Source organism: Mastacembelus armatus, chromosome 10, assembly GCF_900324485.2.
Source record: "Mastacembelus armatus chromosome 10, fMasArm1.2, whole genome shotgun sequence".
Classification (NCBI taxonomy): Eukaryota; Metazoa; Chordata; class Actinopteri; order Synbranchiformes; family Mastacembelidae; genus Mastacembelus; species Mastacembelus armatus.
The window spans coordinates 12,150,534-12,173,040 of NC_046642.1; the positions used below are offsets into that span (position 1 = coordinate 12,150,534).

The following is a 22,507-nucleotide window of genomic DNA, read 5'->3' on the forward strand; positions in this document are numbered from 1 at the left end:
TCCCGCTCTCCCTTGAGTTTTGTCTTCTTCCTCTCCCACTCCCTCTCGCTCGTCTCGCTTGTCTTTTCCTGTGCAACAGTGTGCAATTCCTCTTTGCCCACCAGACAGACAAAGAGACAGAGTGGCTGAGACGAATAGGAGGGGAAGACAGAGCAGAGAGAAGCAGAGACAGAGAGAGGCAGATACGTAAAGAGGCACAGAGGAATTGATGGAATGACAGCCTGGTGGCAGGAGACAGAGAGAAAGAGAGAGAGAAGAGGGGAGGAGGGAAGAAGAGTGTGAGGTGGAGAGAGAGACAAATAGGAGGGGAAGAGAGAGCAGGATGTAAAATAAGCAGCTTCAGTGACAGCGTAGACAAAGGTAGCTTCAGAGTGCATGTGCGCCCTCTATTTCATTCACACACGCTCTCTCTCTCTCTCTCTCTCTCTCTCTCTCTCTCTCTCACACACACACACACCTCATCTCTGTTTTTCACTCACTCACACAGACACACACACCCTCAAGCAGAAGCTGTGTGGGTGTGAGGCAGCATGAGAAGTGATATCTGTACTTCCACACGTACAGCTGGCTGATGGACTAACTAAATTACAACATACATACACCTACTGTAGGCACTCTCACTAGCACACCTTGGTTATATACACACACACTTGCATACACAACCTGTCTGCAGCCAGGAGTCAACATGGGTCTTGTGATGGGAACCTTTTCCATGCAATCCAAGCAGATGAACTACCACAAAGGTAAGAATTCATTGTTATTTATATCAAATTTCTCCCTCCACCTTGTTCATAATGTGTATCTGGGTTTCTTGGATGTGAGGCTCATGTATGCACAGCAGCACCTGTCATGTTGCATGTTTGTGTGATATAATTTTGCTCTCAGAAGTGCTTTATCAGAAAGAGTTGAACACATACTGAACAGTGATGTAAACTTGTTGAAAAATGTCATTCATTATTGTTTTATGATGCAATCTCGAGGCCATCTGTCCTCTGCGGGTTTAGAAATATGCTGTTTTGTGTGTGTGTGTCGTTGTGTATGTCTGTGTATGCGTGCAGCCATGCCTTTGGGTATGTCTATAAAAGGTGATGGTATTTACCCCTGTCTGCTCTCCAAACCAACCTGCCTCCTGTCTGCCCTGCTACTGTTTGACAGGAGGAAACTGCCAGTGGCACTTGATACATGCATGTTAATGCGTGTGTGTATGTGCTCATACATATAATTTGGGTGTAAACAGCTTGTCCACAAAAATATTCGGGCACATACAGTAATCCACTCCTGAAATGTTGGTGTTTGAAAAGAGGGAGTACGTTTTTTCTGTGTGTTGTGTAGTGGAAGTGACAGTGATGTGTGTATATGTGCGTTAAATCAGCATGGTGTAATCTGTCAGCCTGTGGCCATGGTCTGTCCTGCATCTGTTGACCTCAACCCTGATGCTTATCACCGACAAACAGAATGCTACATCACACACACACACACTCAGGACTCCAATCATGTTTCATCACATTGTCATATGTAGGAAAAGAGGTGAAAAAAATATCTCTAATTGGACCATCCACCAGAGTGTGATCATGTAAAACAGGCTGCGTTACATATGCTATGACAAATCTGAGGGCGTATTGTAAGTGAATTATGTGCTGTGAATGTTGTGTAAGTCTCCCAGGAAAACACATTTCAGCTGTCTATATTTTCAGTGTAATACCTGTCAAATATTATAGGTGGACCACACAGAGTATTTAAAATAGCTGTAAAAACACCTTGGAGACCCTATAAATGGTTTTCTAAAATACAATCATATATAATATCCTGTGTGGGTTGTTTATTTTATTCCCAACCTGCACCTTATTTCAGTGCATGGCAACAACACTCAGCAAATCTGTACTGAACAGGTACTTGAGGCTCATTTCAAGGTGAATATTTTCAACAGCCTAAATAATGAAACCTATAGGAAGATTACTGAAGCAAATGTGCCAGAAACTTGACAACGTTGTCCTCTTACACTGAAAGCACAACTCATTTATTAGTTTGGTGAGACAGCACTGCTTAAGAAGCAACAGCCAAGAGGTATTTTTAGCCATTTTTCTGCAAGAAAAGCTTTCCTTTAGTTAGGTTGAGGTCTGCACTGTTAGAATGTGAGGGAAAAGCAATAGATAAGTAAAAGTGGGAGAGAAAAGTTGAGGGAGGAGGTGAGGTTGCTTCTCATGGGGCTGCAGTGAGTGTCAGTGTGTGTGTGTGTGTGTGTGTGTGTGTGTTTGTGTGTTTTTTACCATCTGCTGCAGTGTTATAAAAAGTGGCCTAATGAAAGCAGGGCTGAATTCATTTTGCATGGAAGGTTGGCCCATCCTTGATCACAACTCACCATGAGGCAATAACCAGCTGAGATAGACCCAGAGTTGAGTTGCTGAGCATACTGAACTTTTCAGGATAAAAATGATTTTCTTAGGATACAGTCTGACTTGGTCAAAGACAAACTCTCAAATCTAAAGACTTAAAATCAAAAAGACTATGATGACTCATGACTTTTAAATTTAGTTTATTATTATATTGTTTTGCAGCCAGATATATTTTGACCAGTGTTTATTATTTCTGCTAATTTCCAATTGTTATTCTGTTTACAAATGGCAGTGATGAAGGGTGCAAAGCAACTTGATTAGAACTTAAAACACATAAGACGTTAGGATTTGGATTTGACCTGGGATGTTCCAGAGTTCGGACCAGACTCAAAAATTGTGGCCTGGTAGTTTTGGATAATCACAACTATATAATTCAAGAGTAAGACATAGAGCAACATTTAATTCAGTCAGTTAATGACTCAAATGCATTTTTTTTTTCATCATCAGTGATTGAATATGCTCCTCAGAATATAGAACAGCACAGTAGATGCTTAAGCAATAAAATGTAGATTTTTTAACATCTTTTCATGCTCAGTCAAACCCGAACTGACTCCTATCTAGGCACTTATTGAGCGTACATGCTCAAAGCTCCAGGGAAGTATGTGCTACTGCACAAGAGGTCCTGGTAAGTTTAGACAGAAAATAAATATAATGTTAAAAACTGTAAGAGAGACAGGAGCTTGATAGAATGGTGGTTCTCAATATGATCATATGATATGCATCTTAATTACTAGTCCACCAAAATGCCCCATAATCGCTGCCTTTTTGTAGACTTTTGCCTTCAGTCTTTAAAAAATATGTAAAATTTAATGATTTGACAAGGAAAATCACTTGTGGGTTGATTACTCACTGTTTTAACCCGACGAGGTCGCGAGTAGATAGTGCTGTACATCTGCTTTAGAATTACATGTGCAGTATAGACCCTTTTTTAACTCATAACCATTCATTGTTATCTGGCAGTGGTGGCTCCCAAAGATGGAGCAGGTCGGCTGTTAATGGCAGTAGTGGTGGTGTGATGCCCAGCTCCACCTGTCTATATTGCCTTTACAAGACACTAACCCCTAGATGCACCCCATGGCCAGGGCTGTGTAATACACGGCGGATGAGAGGCACATCGGAAAGGACCATGGTATCACATCTCTAAACAAATGCAGTCCTTTTACAGTCCTTTCCAGAACACTTTATAGAGATGAATCGAGTGAAATGAATTGAAGACAACTGCTACACAAACCAGAGCATGTGTTTTTGTTTTCAGTGTACTAAAGGAAGCCAAACCGATGCTGTGCCCTACATAAAGTCATAGCTTTTTCATTATGGAAGATGAAAGGAAGGAATGTTTCCTATTGTCATGACCAGCTCATATGACCACAGGCTGGTGTTTAAGGCATTTATCTATATGTATCGCTCTTCACCTGGGGCAAAAAGAGAAATTTATCCACTGTCACTGTGCACAAACTACTCTGCTTTTATGAAATATTTCCCAACAGGCATGTTATAAACTACAAAACCTGCACCTTGCCGACACATTCATCTCGCTGGCCTTTCGCTCCATTTGTTTTTGCCTCTACTTTCATTTATCTGTATTCTCTCATTCTGTCAAGTGCGTTTTCACTCTCACTCTCTCTCCCTCCCTTTGTCTTGCTCATTCTCACCTCATTTCACCTCCTCATTTTGTCTTTTATGTTTCTAAGTTTTTGTCTTCTGTTCCACAAGCTGCTCTCTTCTTGATCAATGGCTATTTCAACCTCCTTTGCTGTTTTTCTCACAGATTCCGTTGCTTTCGCTGTCTACAGTGCTCACATCTCTTTGTGTTCTAAGATTTGCCCAGAGAATAGCCTTGTCCCACTCTAAGATCACTCCAACTGTTTGAAGCTTTGCTAATCATGTAAAATTTCAGTCTGGGGGGAGGGAGAATATATGTAAATTGATGGGTGTTTGTGCCTGTGTGAGTGCATGTGGGTCTTCTGGAGAAACGTTGCTTTTGGCTCAATGCTTCCATCTGCGAGGGCTAAAGAGCGGAGCAGAGAGATGCCTTGTTTCTTTAATAGGCTTCACAGTTTCCACCCTTCTCTCTCATCCTTGCACATCAAAAGAAATGCACCAAAAGAGCCAATTAGGACAGCAAAAGAGCTTTATTAAGCACATGGCAACATGAAAATAGGTTTCTGGTTAATCCAATGCCCAAAGCATGTGTGTGTTTGTGTGTGACTTTGTAATGATGGGATTGTGACATTACAACATCATATTTATTTACGCTCATTTCTATAGATATTCACTGGAAGCATCATTTCCATTTTAAAAAAAAAAAAAATCTGCCCGTCATTTAAGATCCCGTGCCAGTGTTTGATCTCTCGGTGTTGCAAATTAAACCCGCGTTTGAGCTTTTTTATTAAATAAAAAAATCAATATACTGTATAAATAAGGAAGCTGCATTTGCATAATATTTGTAGGCAAAGGCTTTGCTCTGTTCTTCAAAGATGAACAACATTTTCCATGCAATTTATCTCCATAGCCAGCTCAGCCTTTTGCCCACCTTCAGGCCTTTATAATACTGCATAGAGCCAATGAGGGAAATGCAGATAATGAATATAGATGGCTGCTTAGCTCTGACTATATGGTTCAGCCAGTATGCACTGTGATAATAATAGTGACGCACATCATTTGAACTAGATTAATGCGACAGCTGAAGTGAGACCCATATAGAGTAGACTATAGATGTTGCAAGTGAAGCATTTTACCTGACTTGGACTATTACAACAAAGTAAAATCTCTCTTCCTGAATTCAAAGCAAAATAAAAAAAAGCAAAAAAAAAAAACTGTGCAGGAATAAGAGCAGCCTATTGAGCATATAATCCTGTATCAATTTATAAAACCACTCCACTATAGGCAATTGTTTAACTTTTAAATGGGCAACAGAATAACTGAAAATAATTAATCCACTAATGTCATGCAGAGCGGACAGATTTTGTTTTCATTAAGAAAAATGTGTTACTGAATGAACCACCTGTTGTTGCCAAGCACATTTACATGGGTGGCAGTGTGTAGAGAAAATGACACAGGCGAGATGAAGAGCTACTATGATTCACAAAATAAAAAGTGAATCTATGAGAAAAAAATAAGACGGGGGGGGGGGGGGGCATTTAACGATGCTTTCACTGACTGACAAAATGTTGCAGATCAGTGAGTGGTGGTTCAGACATGTGTCGTGTACTTGATTGATAGTGTATCTTTGTATCTACATGTGTCTAACAAAGAAGTTTAAACCCCAGGCACATTGTCTGGTGCCATATATGATAGAGAAAAACTTAATCTCTTCAGATGTGAGAAGGTGGAACTAGTGTCTTAGTGTAAAAAACTGTGAAACAATAGATGTACTGTAGTTATTTTACAAGGCATGGGTACCTTTTAATTGGAAATTCAAGGGGTTTAGTCGGTTCAGGACTGAACCCTAAATAAGTCAAATAAAGATTAGTTATGGCCCTAAACTATCATTTATTTTTGAATCAATAACTCAATGTTCTCATTTATAGTTGTGTACCAGAGACTACTAGTAACTGTTGTCCACAAACCCCTTCAGGAGTTACTGTCAGTCACAGGTCTTTCTGTTCGTCCTTAAATTGTGCAGGAAAAGTCTCTGAATAGTTTGTTTCTTCCCCTGCCAGTGTATGTGTTCGTGTTTGCTAAGGCATCGTGTCCAGTGTCGATCTAGTTAGCAAAGAGAATAATGGTGGAGCAGAAAGCACGTCCAAAAGGAAGACAACTCTATTCCCTTTGCCCAGTTCTTTTCTCTCTCTATCTCTCTCTTGTCATTTCATTGATTCCCTCTTTAATCACTCCCTGGCTCCTATTCAGACTTTAGCTCCTGTTTTCTCTCACTTCAACTTCTGCTTTTCTTTGTGGTTTAATTCTCTTTTTCCTCTCTGTGCATCCATCTTTCCTCCTCTCCCTCACTATTTCTTACTCACTCCATTTATCTTCCATCCTTCTTTTTAACCCCCCTGCCCCAATTTCCCAGACGACGACATATCAGTACCAGAGGACCCCTTTTTAGTTATTCCCTGTTTTCATAATGTGGTGGGAGCCAGAAAGAGACTCAGCAAGCATCCATTCATAAAGATATAGAGGAGATTCTGTTTGAGATGTAGTTTGGACAGCGGTAGATATTAGTATTGATTTTCCTAATAGACATGTTCTTTCCTGGCTGAAGCTACACTTCCCTTGATGAGTAATTGTGAAAACCTTGTGTGCTGACAAGTCAGTGTCATATAGCAGAATGATAAATTTGTAATATATAACTGATGGGATGGATCACATAGCGAGGAAAGGTGACTTTTCTGTGTCGCTGGCCTACAGGTTCTCACTGATGTTGGTCTGAATTCTGAGCTTTAAAGAGGTGGTCTGATTTTCTAAAGCTTCCACCTCAGCATTTTAATCTTAATCAATATCTTTAGAGTTGAATTTTCTCTCAGGCTTACTCCTACATTTTTAATTTTTTTTTACTTCTCATCCTCTTTGTTCATCCATCCTCTTCTCTGGAAACGTAGTGTTTGCATGTCCCACTTGCTCTCTCCTCTGCCTTTTCATTCCTGTGATGCCACTCGCCCACTCTTCTGGCTCTTGTTACCCACTTCTTTCTCTTTCTTTTGCTCCCTGCATCGCACTCTAATCTCCCACTGGAAGCTTTCCTGGTGTGTTTTCTTCTGCTCCTTCTTCCTCTTCTTCTTTCATTGCTAAAAATGTTTCCATCTCTGCCTGTGCTACTTTTTCATTCCTCCTCATGTGCTGCTGTCCTACCTTTTCCTACTCTTGCTGATTCTCTCCTCTTCCTCTCCTCTCTCTCTCCCATCCTCTCTTCTCTCACAGGGGTCCTGTGAAACAGTTTGTGACCATTCCCTTACATGCTTACAGGGAAACATCGGGCAATTCAACAGCAATATTGTACACACAAGCACAAAAGCAAACACACAACACACACTCAGTCCTACTTCTTCCTTATTCTCGTAGCTTTACAGATGTTGAAATGATTACTAGAAGGAGAAATATTTCTGTCAGTGTGTGGAAATGCCTCTGTCAGAGATCGGAGGGAAATAGAGAAGGATGGAGATTGGAACAAACCAGGACCACTGTTTCAAATGACAGGAACAGTAGCCTGATATGTGCACAGAGATTTACAGGGCTAGATAGATAGATAAAGGTTTATTTGTGTAGGCCATATGCCTGGAGACAAATTCATAGATAAGGGGCTGGAAATAGATAGATAAGTATGGCTTAAGGCTAAAAAATGATAGTAGGGTACAGAGAGGATAGGGAGAAATCAATGTGAAAGCCTATAAATTCCTATAGGCACAACATAGGCAGTGTGGTATATAGCAGAGAAGTAGAGCAGTGTGCGTGTGTGTGTAGCAGAAAATATGCACGCTGCATGCTGTTTGGATGCCTGGAGACATTTTTTCTGACCACTGTTGGTGCATGCGTGTGTTTTTTCTCCATGTAAACATGTGTGTTTGTCGCTAGGGTGAAAACATTACTTCCCACTAGTGTCCATTTGGTCTTTCTCGCTGTTGTGGGAAAAAAAAAAAAAAAGCAAATGAACCCATGAGCACATTTTCACAGAAGCAGATTGCAGATTTTTTTTTCCCCCCATACTAAATCTTTCTAGCCGAATCTTCCAGTATGGTTTCATAACACTCACGCCTCGTCCATTATTCACCATCAGCCGACGAAAAGCGGGCCATACTTGGAGCAGCCACATTTTCAGAAGTGTTATTATAGATGGTTGGCTTGAGCTAAAAGGACAATGTGTCTGTTCTCCAAACTGACTACTGAAAACCTGACATATGTCTCATCCACAGAACCAATTGTTAATCTGTTACACATTAGTTTTTGCTTATATTTGGAAGAAGAACCTGAAACAAACTTTAACTTATATAATGTCTGACAATTATATTTTTACATGTTGTGTCCTCAGGCCAACTAATTTTTATTTTTTTTTTAATTTTTATCTGGAAGCTTGGGCCATCAGCCAAACTTGTGATGAGTAGGTGAGAGCTGAGCATCTGGCAAGTGCGTGTTAGGTGTGGATATTATTGCTTGTGTACAGTATTCACGCCCTGTTCTGTTCAGCTATAGTCAATTTACTTGTACTTTGCTTTGCAGATTCATATGATGAGTTTATGACCAAAAATCTTTAAATCTGCTTAATCTGTTGTTTTTATCCTCCCTAATTACAAACATCAGGGTGGTGAAAAATTGTAAAGAATTCTTAATATAGTACAACATGGCCTCAGCATTAAAGCTTGTATTTAAATGACCACCTATATACCAGTGTCAACAACAAACCCAACAGTATATGTGTGGTTTTATGACAAAGAGGTGTATAGGATTGCATCGGCCATGAAAGATGTCACTGTGAATTACAAGCCTTCTTGATGCTTTTAGTCGATTTTACTGTTTGAATGCAGGGCTTTTTCTTACAAAGGGGTATTTACACTGTGCAGCATTGCTACTTCATTCTACTTCTCCCACCATCTGTTAGATATATGTTTTGTATATATGTGCACAGCGCATATAGTTCTTCATCTGTTACTTCTTCCAATTTGTGTCTCTCTACTTTCATCATGTAAGAGACTTTGTACCTTGTTTGTATTGATCAGGCTCTAATTAAAATGTGATTTCATCTTGTGTGTATGCAGCTCAAGAGCGCACACTCCTGAAGTATTAGCTGACACTCGTCTTTATCCCCTTTACTTTTACCCTATTAAATATCTCGTTCTTCTCATCCCTTGCCTCTCTATTTGCATTTAATCACTCCCTCCTCTTACATTCTTGACTTTAAGCCTTTTCCTTCCTTTCTGCTCTCTTGCTGCCTTAATGTCTCTTTCTTTCTTTCTCTTTTTTTTATTTCTTTCTTTCTTTCTGCCCTGGGAGCCAATCTGCCACCACAATTACTCTGTCCACCCCTTTATCCAGCTCCTGTTAGAGTGTACAGTACGTGTATGTGGGGGTATTGTGGATGAAAGAACAGAAATGATAGAGGGAATGGAGGTGTTGATTGATTGAAGTGGCCTGTTCATTAACAAAGCATGATGTTGTGATGCATGGGACTGCTCATAATTTTGTCACATAATTCATATTTACATTTCCAGTTCATAATCGAGCCTGTATCTATTTGCATATTTGCACTCGATCAGAGGAAGACAGATGCATTGGGGTGTGAAAATGTAACTGGGCAGTTTTGTTTTTTTGTTTTTTTTTCATAGCGTGCACATCTACAAATCGATGTGTCCGCTTATTTATTTGTAATTTAGTGAATCAACATCCTGGCGATTTCATACTGAATCATTGATGCTCTGCTCTGGGTTTTGGCTTGGTGTATAGGTAGGAGAGAGATAGAGTGAGAGAGGGAGGGTTGGTGGCTACACACCCCTCATGAAAAACAAGGAAACGGGCTGGAGGGAGAGAGAGAGAGAGAGAGAGAGAGAGAGTGGGAGAGTGTCGGGAGAAAAAGGGGGAGAGAGCGAGAAAGAGAGGAGGAGCACTGTGAGATGGAGTGAGAAAGCATGAAAGGAGGGATGATAGAGAGTTTCTGCCAAGAGCAGCCATTGAGAGAGGAGGAGGAGGAGGAGGAGGAGGAGGAGGAGAGAGGCAAAAGCAGTGTGTGTGTGTGTGTGTGTGTGCGCGCGTTCTAGTCAACCAAACACGTGACGAAGAGATACAGATTTCAGCCTTACAGACGTGCTTGTTTCCACGACGACGACGGCAAACATGGGGGCTGTGGTGGGTACACTGACTATGCAGACCAAGCAGAGGAGGCCGTCAAGGGGTGAGGGAACACGCACACAAACATAAACACACACACAGGCATGTAGGCATATATATGTATACCCCTTAACCCACCTACACACACACACACACACACACACACACACACACATATACTGTATACATACATATATGTGCATATGAATCAACATAACACAATGTATGCGTTGTCATTTTCTGGCATACACATTTATATAGGCATACAATAAAACTTTGACAACATGCTTTCACTGCATGTTACACACACTCTCGCTCCACTACAAATATACAGCTCACGTACGCAAGCTGCAGAGCAAAGATTAATAACTGCTGCCATTTCAGTTAAGATGCAGTGGAACAAAGAGGAAATATTGTTTGCAGTGTGTGAAACAGGGAGAGAGAGAGAAAGAGACCAACAGGTGTTCCCGGAGGGAAAAGAGGATTTATTTATTTTATTTTTTTTACTGTACAACAAAGTTTCAGTGCTACAGTGTCAGTGTCTGTGTGTGCGCCCATGTGATTGTTGTTGAGCTTATCTTTTTTGACAGAGCAAACTGAGGGCAGAAAGTAAGAGATGGCTTCTTTGACTGTCTGTGAGCGCGCGCGTGTGTGTGTGTGTGTGTGTGTGTGTGTGTGTGTGTGTGTGTGTGTGTGTGTGTGTGTGTATGGCTCTGTCTGTCTGGCTGTGTGTACAGACCCTGAGCATTGACGCTGGTAAACACACACATGTCGAAGGTATTTGTCACTCTGCTCACACACTGCTTTTTCGTCTTGCTGTTACCTTGGAAGCACAGTAGCCATGGCAACAAAAGATGTCAGTTTTGGGGTGGGAGGGGTTTTGGGGGGGGGGGGGGGGGGCGGTGTGGGGGTGGATGAGGGGAGTTTGATGAGATTTGGGTGTCTCTAAGTAAGTCAAGGCCACGTGAAAGAGACTGAGATAGTGAGAGATGTAACTATGCAAATGAAGGCAGGAGGGGGATTTTATATGAAGACCTGTTGCCTGTGAGAAATGTTTTACTCCCTCGTTACTCATTCTAATAAAATCCTATAAACCTCATTTATATAAGTCTAACAAATCCAACCTGGCTGCTCCAACGAATGGGCATGCTGAGCAGGAGATCAGTGCCAGTGTGAAAATATCCCCTGTTAATAGTGTGTAGTCATTTAAACTTATTTGTTAAGGCAGGCTATTATTGGTTTTTCAGTGCAAATGAGACCATACAGGATGTTTTCCAAGTGAGTGCATCTCATGAATAAGCATTTATTTCCCCCCTTCCACTAGCTCTACCAAACAAACACCTCTTCCCAGGGGTGTTGAAAAGGCAAGTGTAAATTTGTTGCTATTTTGAAAAATGAAGTGGTTGTAGATGCACGTGCAACGTGCAAATATGTGAAATCTGCAAATGAAAACAAACCTTTTTAGCACTGCAAATGCCCTGCAAAAACAAAACTGATGTAGGTGGGATGAAGAGCTGGAGCTGTTTGGAGGTCGTTTGTAATTCTGGTATTATGCGGCGGTACAGCGTCTCTGAGTTTCCCTTGCCCTAACATGTTAGCTGTATGTAGGATTAGTGCAGCAGTGCTTGTATGGTTACAGCCACCCATTCTGTGCTGTTGCAGATAACTTGTTATCTGAGATCTTGACCCAGACGGCAGCACTGAGAGAGGCACTGCATGGCTGTAATATTGTGAGATTAAATTCCTACATGATTGATCCTCTGAGCACAAGCTCATCACTGTGCTATGGAAACTTTGTGTGTGTGTGCATGTGTGTGTCCCACTTCTGTCTGAATATTTGCATGCCTGCTTGTCTTGACTGTCTGTTTTTATCAAGGCTACTTGTTGTTCTCTCAAACTTTCTTCATTTTCTGTCAAATGTTCTTGTCTTTTTTTCAGACAGCATCTCTGTGGTGGGAGTTTTCTCCTCTCCTACCTGTTGTCTTGTCTGCCTGGTTTTGTCTGGCATGCTGGCTTCTGTTTTCTTCCTCATCTGTTGTGGTGGCCTCTGACAACTCATCTCTCTAGAAACTCGTTCACCTGGCATTTTTCTCCCCTCCCTTGTGATTTTTTTTCCTCATTTCTTTTCAGCCCTTATATAGCTGCCTCCCTTCCTTACACCCTGCAGCAATCTTCTCTCAGACTTCTCCCTCTTACCTCTCATTTTCCATCACTCCTCAGCTCCTTATCTAGCTTTGCTTTTGCTTTCTGTCGCCTCTCTCCCCACCGCTCAACCTTTTCTTCTAGTCATTTTTTTCACAGCTCCACATCTTTTTCAGATCCACTTTACCTCACTGCTTTCTTTTCTCTCTATTGTTTCACCCGTTTCTCCCTCCCACTTCTTTTACTTGTTTCTCTTTATGTTTCTTCTAAATTTCCCTGCCACACTCACATGCCACCACCACAGCCTCCTCACGGCACCCTCAACTCCATTCCTCTCTCTCCCTCTCTCCTCTCTCTTTTATGCCTCCATTCTTTCTCTTGTTTGCTCCCTTTCTCCATCACCCACGCTCCCATTAGCTGGTGTGAGTGCTTATTAAGTCATCTCGTCATTCTCCTCTCTTGGCATCCAGCAGTGTGTGTGCGCCTTTCTGTGTGTATGTGTGTGTGTGCGTATTTGTGTATTTCTACAGAGTCTAGACATGTATTTACTCAAAAATCAATGTTGGCATTCTGTTATGTGTGTGTAAAAGAGCTGTATTTGACTCACTCTTCCTGAACGTCATCGTCAGTGGCACACTAATGTGTGAGGAAGTGACATTATGTGGATTTTTTGTGTTTGTGAGTTTCCCATGTTCATATGTACAAACACACAACATTGCAGTTCTGCTGATGCCCTGCAGCACTCTTTCAAAGGCTGTAGATCAGTAAGCAAACAGATGTGATTAATGTTTTTATGACCCTTGAAATAATGTTTGACTTGTTTGAGGGTGTGTGACCTGATGCAGGTGGCTCTCCACATGTGTGTTTTCAAGTGGAGCGAGTCACTGGATGTTCAGTGAACCACCCAAAGGCCTGTCAGAGATTGGCTCAGATGTTGACTGTGGAAAACAATGCGTCTCACAACGAGAGCCTGAATTCACACCATGGAACATGATTACCTATGCAGCTTTTGCATGGTTTGCAGTAAATAGGACTGTTGCAGCTGAAGTCTATTTTTAAGATACTTCCTCCACATCCCCCAGAAGCCCATGGCCACTGGAGCTGTTACTTTCTTGGAGAGTGCTCTCCACCGTTAAAGAGGACGGTGAGAGCGAGCCCTCTCCGTTGCCGCCAGGACTGCAGATTAGGCTAATTCAGATTATGCAAATGCCATCCTCTCTGGCAAGGATTACAGAACGCAGTACGAGAAGGAAAGAGAGAGCATGGCAGAGAGGGAGTGGTAGTGAGAGGAGAGTTTGGCAGAGTGTGTGAGATAAGGGAGGGAGGAGAAAGGAGGATTCACTGGGCAACAGAAGAAAGGGAGTAATGGAAAAGAAATGAGAATTAACACGAAGTACAAGAGGCAGCAGGAGTTAGGGAGAAAAGAGAAGAGAGAAAAGAAAGAGTGAAATACAGTACTGTTTCTGGGATGGAGAAAGTGTGTGTGCATTGATTTAAAAGGTATTTTCTCTGATGGGGCGTTGAATGGGGAGAAGAACAGATGGTCTTTTCTTGCTGACAGTTTTGGCAATCACTTAATAGTCCAAACAAGCTCAGAAAGAAAAAGAGTTCAGGCTTTCGGTCACTGTCAAACTCCACAGTTTATAATAGCTTGTGTAACAGATGGAAGTGAAGCTCTCAGAGGAGCTTTCTAGGTTAGGGTTTATTTAGCTTCACCTAACCTGCTAAGTTTGCAGATTTACTTTTGGAGCATGAAGTTTTACTGATCTTGCTTGTTAGTAATAAAAAATGGTGAAGGTAAGCTTTTTTTTTTCCCGCAGTACAGCTAATTTTACTTATTAAGGTTATTTCCTCCCTTTAGAATACTTTATGTTAAACTTCCTTACAACAACCTGTATTATTCTAAACATGCACTGTTTCAGCAGCTCAAATTACGCATGTAATGAAAATAGGATCTGTCCTTTTGAGTAGCATCACCCACTCCCCAGTATCAATGCCTGGATTAATAGAGGGCTTAGGAAACACAGGCATATTGTCCCACTGGGTCAGAAGCCTCCTAAGTAAAACCCTCTGATTGAAGCAGTTGTTAATTATACTTCTTGCTGTAATGTAAAGGTATAGGTAAAGTATAAGGCAGATGTTATTCTGTATTTTTGTTACTGGCAACAACAACAAAAAAAAAAAAAACTGACTGTGTTTTTCTTTTGTTAATGTCTTTGCTGTGGCACTCAGCCATTAACCCATATGCTGGACAGTATGTGATCAACTACAGTGCAAAGTACAATGTTTAGAATTGGGCAAAACAGTGATAGAATGAAACTGTATAGTTTATTTTACAGTACTGTGGATATGCAGGTAATACTGCTACGATTCGCTTTTTTTGTTGGTTTGTTTTTTTCATAGGATATGTTGACATTCAGAAAAATTAATAATGTTGCTAACTGGCTATGACAAATCCATATGTCCTTTAGTATTTTCTTATAATTTTTTTACCGAGTTAGTGTGGCATGAAATTGGCCACCAGGAAGAGACAGAACAAAATATATCTATAATCATCCCTATTGGATGATGTTTACACCACTGAGCAGCTTTTAAATGTCTATGCAAATTAAATTAAATGCTGCTTTTGCCAAATAAATGTAATTTTACACAGCCATGTTGCTTTAATTACAGAGCAGGAAATAAAGCAAACCTTCAACTGGCAACTCTGGGGTTGACACAGCAGAGCCCCCTGCAGTCTGCAAGGCAGTGGCTGCACTCACAGCTCATTGAGTTGTAACAAGCACAGAAAAACAGCTTTTTTCATTCACTTCAAGGCTATTAATGAAACCCAGCTGTTCAGAGTACACAGACAATATGTGTTTTACCACCATATATACTTTATATTTGAAGAGCAGAGCATATTTTATTGAACAAGGAAAATCTTTTGTTCTGATTTTCTTAGCACTGTGTATATATGACTAAACACATCAGATAAATCCAAAGTAACACCTGTGATGAAGTGAACAACACATCTTTATTAGATGCTCTGACACACACACACTGGTGCACTCTGTCTTGGTTTCTGCTGCCCCCTGCTGGTAGATGCAGGATATAGCGTTAGGATTGATCCAGTGGTTTCACCAGGTGTGTTAGAGACAGTATTGTTTATATCATAAAGTGAAGTCATATGAAATGACTTTGGCATCTTTATTTAGAAAAGTGACTTTGTGGAAAAGAAAGCCTTCCATTGTTTGTGGATGACTGCGTGTGTTAATGGGAACAATTAATCATGAGCTGATATTCTCATCACTCACACACTCACACACACACACACACACACACACACACACACACACACACACACGCTGTATACAGTGACAAAACAAACACATATGGTCATACAGTAGAAAGTGAGTATATCATTGTTACACTCTGCTCAGGTCATCCCCTCAAGTTAAAGCCTTGTTCCCTGGGAGTGAAGGGCATAATGACTGTAAAGGATGGGGAGAGAGGGCTTGGGTGGAGAGGTGCATAAGGGGGGGAGTAACTGAGACACAGAGAAGGTCAGGATAAGAGAGCGAGAGGCCCCAGGGAATAGAGAGATGGAGGGGTAAAAAGACAGAGATAGAGAGAAGCAGGTGACTGCTGATCTCATCACAGGAGAAAGCTGCATGTACAGAAAGTTTAACACGAGAGAGACACGTATTGAGAAACAGTAGCTTAGTCAAAGTAGTCAGAGTCTTCTTGCTAGATAATAAATATAGCCAGTTTACATTTTATATTACATTTGCTTTTGTGAAAAGAAGCTGCTACATTAAAAAAAAAAGATTTGGTGGAAACTTTTACTCATAATGGAAAGAGAAGAGCAGAGCGAGAACAGCTTACATACGATAGCCATCATTCTGCTGTGCTGTGGGGCCGTCAAAATGCTGCACCTTCTGGGAGTCATCTCTGTGGAGGGTGAGTCAGTACTACATCTATTGTCACTGTAATTTAGCACTAATCCAACCAGCAAAGTTAGAAGTTTGTGTTTTTACTTCTGTGTGTGTGGGATGTCGGATATACGGGGCTTAGACACAGCCACCTGCCTGTGTCTCAGAAAACACATGAACGAATGTTATTTGTTAGATGCTACAGGCTGTTCAGTTCTGTCCTGGTGGAGAGATGTGCTTTCTTCAGATGTATTATATTGTACATACATATTTATTTTCTTTATATTATTTTTCATTTTTATATGTCATTATAGCTTAGTATATGTTGTTAAATGTCCCTCCCTTGCTAACTGTACTAGGTGAAGCAGTATAAAACAATTTAAAATGTGAATTTTGCTAAATCTTGGTTCTCACATACTTAATGCTATATGACTAACATATGCTGCTTCTGTAACATGTGCGCCATGAAAAATTAAATTGTAAGGTGTATGTTTTAGTTTTTTCTAAGTGGTGTTACCGTACTATGCTCTTTGAGATGGGATGTTCTGTGGTGCATTAGTTTTTTGTGTAACCATGGAGTGTGGAGTGTGATGGTGACTGTACAGGTGCCATCAAGTTGTTATCATGGACAGTGTAGTTTGAGTAAAGGCTTTCAGAGAAAGTGCAAATTCTTTAACTTTAATAGGCACATGGGTCATATACAATGTGGGTATAATCTAAAGCCAGCCTAAAGCCTGTTTATTTATCAGCTGAAATGTGTGTGTGTGTATATGTACAAGTGCACCAGTCTATGTTTTGGTATGTGTGTGTATGTGTGTTTTGGTGAAGATACAGTATATAGTGTACACAAAGACTACTGTGAATTCTGTAAATAATCTCAGCTTGGGCATGAGTCTGAACCTGCACCTTAATGTGACACTGATAAAGACTGAACTACCTGAGTGATGAAATGAATGGCCTTCAGAGGCTCTGTGAAGGTGTGTGTGTGTGTGTGTGTGTGTGTGTGTGTGTGTGTGTGTGTTAAACAGGTTGAGGGAAGGGAAAGGAGCTAGAAAGTCAACATTATATGCACAGCATCATATTGTAATGCTCTGATGATTAAAAATGATAAACACATTGCAATGAGCACTTACTGGATAAGGTAATGAACCATTGTAATTTAAGTCGATTCTTGCACTATAAAATTAGTCATATATTGTTTTGTAATGTAACTGCAGATCTGCTGTTTAAAGCAATGTAACATCACAAGTGATGCTCCAATTCAGTCCCACTTTCAGTTTCTAAATCATGATGACAGTCCTCCCATGGAGTTACCTAAATAAAAAGAAATGCTGATGTATAAAGTGGGAACACTGAATACTGAGTCTGAAAAGGTTAGACTGATGAGTGAGGGTTCATTTAGCTGTGAGACGAAGTTGTCTTTACCTTTACCGTTAAAATGCTGACTTAGTGTCTATGATTCATTGACACAATAAAGGTGAACAGGTATTGGTGTAATGAAGCTTTACAAAGCACTAATGTTCTCCCCACACAGATAAAAACGTTTCTATTTCAGGACTGTTGATGTTTCAAAATCTGGATTGTCAAGGACAGTGTGAACCTTGCACTCAGTGGCACTCGATTAAAACAGAACAAGAGCCCTTAAAAATACTTTCACTCACCCATCCTATCTGTGCTGAAACCACTTCCTGTTCAAGACTGTATGGTGATGGTGCAAAAATCAATATATCAAGGATTTTGAAGTCAGCAGTTATAAATGAGACAAATAATAATTGTGTGGACGGATGGGAAGACACTAATCTGCTTGATTCTGTTAAAATAAACAATAATAAAGATGAGACGAAAACCTCAGGGTGTTCTTCATAGGCTCCATCCAAATGTAGCACCTGTAAAACAAAGCTGGGCAGGCTATAGGACAGGTCAGTGATAGACATCATTCTGAAACTGCCTCCATAAAACATGACATCTTATTACTTAACCAATAACTTTTTTAATTCCTTCTTTCTTTTTTCTTCTAGTTCAATATTTTACTACTGCACATTATGACCACTTTGTCATATTCTGAAATTTTATTACTCTGTCTGTTAAATTATGCACAGTTATAACAGCATGTGTAATTATTATATTGTCAATTGCTCTGGGGAATATGTGCCCTCATGCAAATGTGCAGATGAATGGTTGAGTTTCAAAGACAGAGAGAGAATGTCTTGCTTTCATGTCATGTTCACCTATAGGCACTGTGTGTGTGTGTGAGTGTGTGTGTGTGTGTGTGTGTGTGTGTGTGCGCGCGTGTGTGCGTGCGTGTGCGTGTGAGGGTGTGTGTGTGTGTGTGTGTGTGTGTGTGTGTGTGTCATTCAGTGGTTTGTCCTCTCTCCCCTCCCCTCCAGCAAGGAGAGTAATGAGTTGTTAGTGATGGGACCAATGGAAGTTGTTAGGCTGACCTCTACCTCTCTGCACCTCCATCCCTCATCACGTCATCTCCCTCTCTCTTTATTACTTCTGCATTTTCAGAAACATTTCAGCATATTTCAGATTTATTCTATGCAACTAGTTCACAGAGGCTTTCCTTTAGTTTATAACGCAAATTTCTTCTTCTCTACATCTGCTTTCTCACTCTTTGTAGGTTGTGTATAAATTTCAGTCAAATTACATAGCCTTTTTTTCTTTTTTATATTTGTGTCTGCAGATAAAGCTGACGATGACTTGGAGATGACCATCGTGTGCCATCGGCCGGAGGGCCTCGACCAGCTGGAAGCTCAAACCAACTTCAGCAAAAGGGAGCTCCAAGTGCTCTACAGGGGCTTCAAGAATGTAAGTGGAATATACACTGAATAACATGAAGAAGAAAACAACATGTTTATTTCTTTTGCTAGCTTGTCCTCTTCAGATACATAGACAGGACCAGTAGATTGAACACAGGAGATATGAACAGTATGAACAAATTAAGTAGTATAGCACCCGCTAACAGTTAGCATTGCTAACAGTCAACTTTACTTTTTCGCAGTGAAACATCCATCTGTAAGACTGTATAACTATGCAAAAGTTCTCTTTTGGTTACACAGCACTTAAATGAACACATGAGATATATTTCTATAAATTAAATTACTGGTCGCCTGATTGACTTGGTGGTAAGCCTATTAGATTGTATTTCAGCACCTGGAGCTGTCCACAGTGATCGGCTGCCGACTGAGACACATTATCAGTTTGTATGTCTCTCCAATGAGAGACACTTATTACAAAATCCCAGGCACTCATACATTACTGTGGTGTCTGTTCTATCAATGCACAGCTACATACAGCCCTGGATGATGGGGCAGAGCAGGCACAGTGTGTTGCTGTTTTGGTGATATTAGACAATAATTGTTTATATCAGCAACAAACTAAAATCAGAAAAGCATCACATACTGTTTTACCCGAATCGAAGCCGCTTATCAACTTTGCAAATTGTTTCAGTTCATTCTGTCCATCTGTGTTCAACGTACCCCTGAGATTTACCTAATTTATATTTCTCACCTTCCCTTTATGTCTCGCTCTCTTTCTAGGAGTGTCCAAGTGGTGTTGTAAATGAGGACACCTTCAAGCAAATATACTCCCAGTTCTTCCCACATGGAGGTAAGACAGAGTGTGTTGTCTTTTTCAACAGCACCTGTCTTTGACTTCTTTCTACCCAGTGTAATAACAAGCATTTTTTTCTTCTCGTGTAGATGCCAGCACTTATGCACACTATCTTTTCAATGCGTTTGACACAGCACATACAGGATCCATAAAGTTTGAGGTCCGTTTGCTTCACTGACTTCCAGATTCTGATTCAAATACCATTTTGCTTCCCTGCTTCCAAACTATCATTTTAGTTTGTCATTCTGTCCCTGTTTTCTTCTCGATCAGGACTTTGTAACAGCTCTGTCCATCCTGCTGAGGGGCTCTGTCACAGAGAAACTGCAGTGGACATTTAACCTCTACGATATCAACAGAGACGGATACATCAACAAAGAGGTGAGTGTTTTGTGTTATGTGTTTTTGTTCCATCTGCGGATAAGCTCACTGTGTTTGGGTTTATATTAATCACATTTCATTGTGTCTGAGTTTGTGCACGTCTCTGTTCTGTCTCGTAGGAAATGACAGACATCGTCAGAGCGATATACGACATGATGGGGAAGTACACTTACCCCGTCTTGAAAACAGATGCACCCAAACAGCATGTGGATGCTTTCTTTCAGGTAACATCTTAAGGGTTTTTTTTTTACCTGCACTAGGAACATCAATGATTAACCAAACAAGGTTACAGACAAATACATCAGTGTTTATCTTCTACAGAAAATGGACAAAAACAGAGATGGCATGGTCACTCTTGATGAATTCATCCTTTCTTGTCAAGAGGTAATAGACCTTTACTTTTTACTCCCTTCAATCTTAGAGATATTTACAAAAGTAGTTGTTTCCTCAGATTCACCGCTCATCATTTTCTCTTACCAGACTCACTATACTACCAGTTTGTTATGGTTTTTAATATTGTGTCCTTCAGCAGAGAGAGCACTAACATTATACAGGTTTTTACTGCCTCCTAGTGGCCAGTACAATAAATTATGGTTATTTTTGGATGATTTCCTACTCACAGCTTCTGAATTCTCCATCTTCTTTGCTCAGGATGAAAATATCATGCGGTCTCTACAGCTCTTTGAAAATGTCATCTAGACCACAAAGAAGAGATGGAAGCACAGAGCAGGAGAAGAGAAAAGCACAAAGAAAAACAAGGAGTAGAAAAAGGAGACATGAATTAGGAAGAGAAAGCAAAGAGTATAGCTTGCACTTCAAACGAAACAAAGAGTTGTGTCACATTGTGCGTGAGACGACTGATGTAAAACTTCTTGGAAAGCGTCATAACAAATCCATGATGTGAAACCATCACCGGTTTTGGTAAATGTCCTTTAGACCTGAACCCTTCATTTGACCACTTACCTCATCTCCATCTCCCGTGTTGCTGATTTTTACCGTTGCTGTCGTCTTGGACAGCCTCATGTACTTCAAAGCATTGTGTAAATACTTATACTTTCATTTTGGTCAAATATGTTTCTGAATAATGTAAAGGGAACCACATTATCAAACAGGACTGGAGTTCCTAAAAAGCAGATTAGCAGTGAGATCAACCAAATACATACATTGTTCATCAGAGGCTTAAATTATAGCAGTTTTTATCATGAATTTCCGTGTCAGTACAACAAATGTGAGCAATATTGTGAAGCATGCAGGACAAAGGCCTGTGGTATTTGTAGTGTATATGTGCCATAAAATACTCTGTGGCAATATACTCAATTTTTTTGTTCCGTGGTTGCAACTGGGACGTCAGGTCTGTGCGTAGCATCTCACAGAGGCACCTCATGTGTTTTCGGACACAGGCCTGTAAAGGTTTACAGAGCTGAACGTGACCTCAGCCAGCTTGCAATGGTGTTAAGTCTCGTGACAGCTTGTAACAGTCTCCAAAAAGACCCCTTTAGTCCTACTATGTGTGTTCCAGTAGTGTCAGTCAGCGTCTCAGTGTCGTGGCGACTTGATTGTAAATATTTAACTGTTGTATTTGTGGCTTCTTTTTCGCTGCCCGGAATCATTGGTGTCTGTCTGTGTGTTTCTGACTCTGGCTGTCTTTCTGTCAAACTGGATATAAATGTAATTATTCTACCTGACGCACATAAATAAAGAGTCCATTCAAAGGTTTACTGGCATACGGAAGCAGGGTGATACAGAAATGTACATGTGTCTGAAGTGTGTTCGTGGTGTCCTCATGTACAGTTTGTTTGCCTGAGTATCAAAGTGTCATTTATTCTAGGATGTAGCTTATCAACACTACAATCAGTCCAGAGCAAATTAACTGTGTTTGTCCAAGAAAGGAGGTTATTGTTGTCTGTTCCGTCTGTCAACAAAGTCGACTCAGAGCGACCAGCCTTTCACTGTGAGGGAGGGACAGACGAGAGGAGCTAGAAGGAGGGATGATGGAGGGAAAGAATACGGAGACGACAAAGAGGAGAGAACCAGAATCAAAATGAGGGCAAAGACCGTTCCACTGATTCTGAAGGAATGGAAGCCATGTTTCAAACAAGAGCCATTGTTTTCAAGATTGAGCAGGACAAAAATACAGACCTGTAAATGATTTACTGTCATGCCCACTCACTGTGCTATCAATAGTGTAATAAAGATCCTTGTTGAGATGTGTTGCCGCTCATCTCAAATGTACCCAGACGTATGTCCAGATAAAGCAACAGACAGGAAGACGAACAGATAGACAGTCATACAGACAGACAGCTCAAA

The 22,507-nt window shown here is 40.7% G+C and overlaps 1 protein-coding gene across 3 annotated transcripts; it reads left to right on the forward strand.

The window, feature by feature from the left end:
- The first annotated feature begins 511 nt into the window (after positions 1-511).
- Positions 512-22,507, forward strand: kcnip1a (Kv channel interacting protein 1 a). Of its 3 annotated transcripts, none has more exons than XM_026330194.1 (8): positions 512-743; positions 18,894-19,018; positions 19,750-19,819; positions 19,912-19,982; positions 20,093-20,200; positions 20,320-20,424; positions 20,522-20,584; positions 20,852-22,507. In XM_026330194.1, the coding sequence occupies exons 1-8, from the start codon at positions 686-688 to the stop codon at positions 20,897-20,899; spliced, it is 648 nt and encodes a 215-aa protein (XP_026185979.1). In that variant the 5' UTR covers positions 512-685; the 3' UTR covers positions 20,900-22,507. The 3 variants fall into 3 exon arrangements, with proteins under 3 accessions (XP_026185979.1, XP_026185978.1, XP_026185977.1); XM_026330193.1 differs by lacking the exon at positions 512-743 and adding an exon at positions 10,104-10,215; XM_026330192.1 differs by lacking the exon at positions 512-743 and adding an exon at positions 16,058-16,235.

Excerpts from the sequence above, each read along its gene's own strand:
- kcnip1a (XM_026330192.1), top strand. The coding sequence starts at position 16,127 with ATGGAAAGAGAAGAGCAGAGCGAGAACAGCTTACATACGATAGCCATC. Across the intron at positions 19,820-19,911 it reads CCAGTTCTTCCCACATGGAG|ATGCCAGCACTTATGCACAC; the intron begins GTAAGACAGAGT and ends CTTCTCGTGTAG. Across the intron at positions 19,983-20,092 it reads CAGGATCCATAAAGTTTGAG|GACTTTGTAACAGCTCTGTC; the intron begins GTCCGTTTGCTT and ends CTTCTCGATCAG.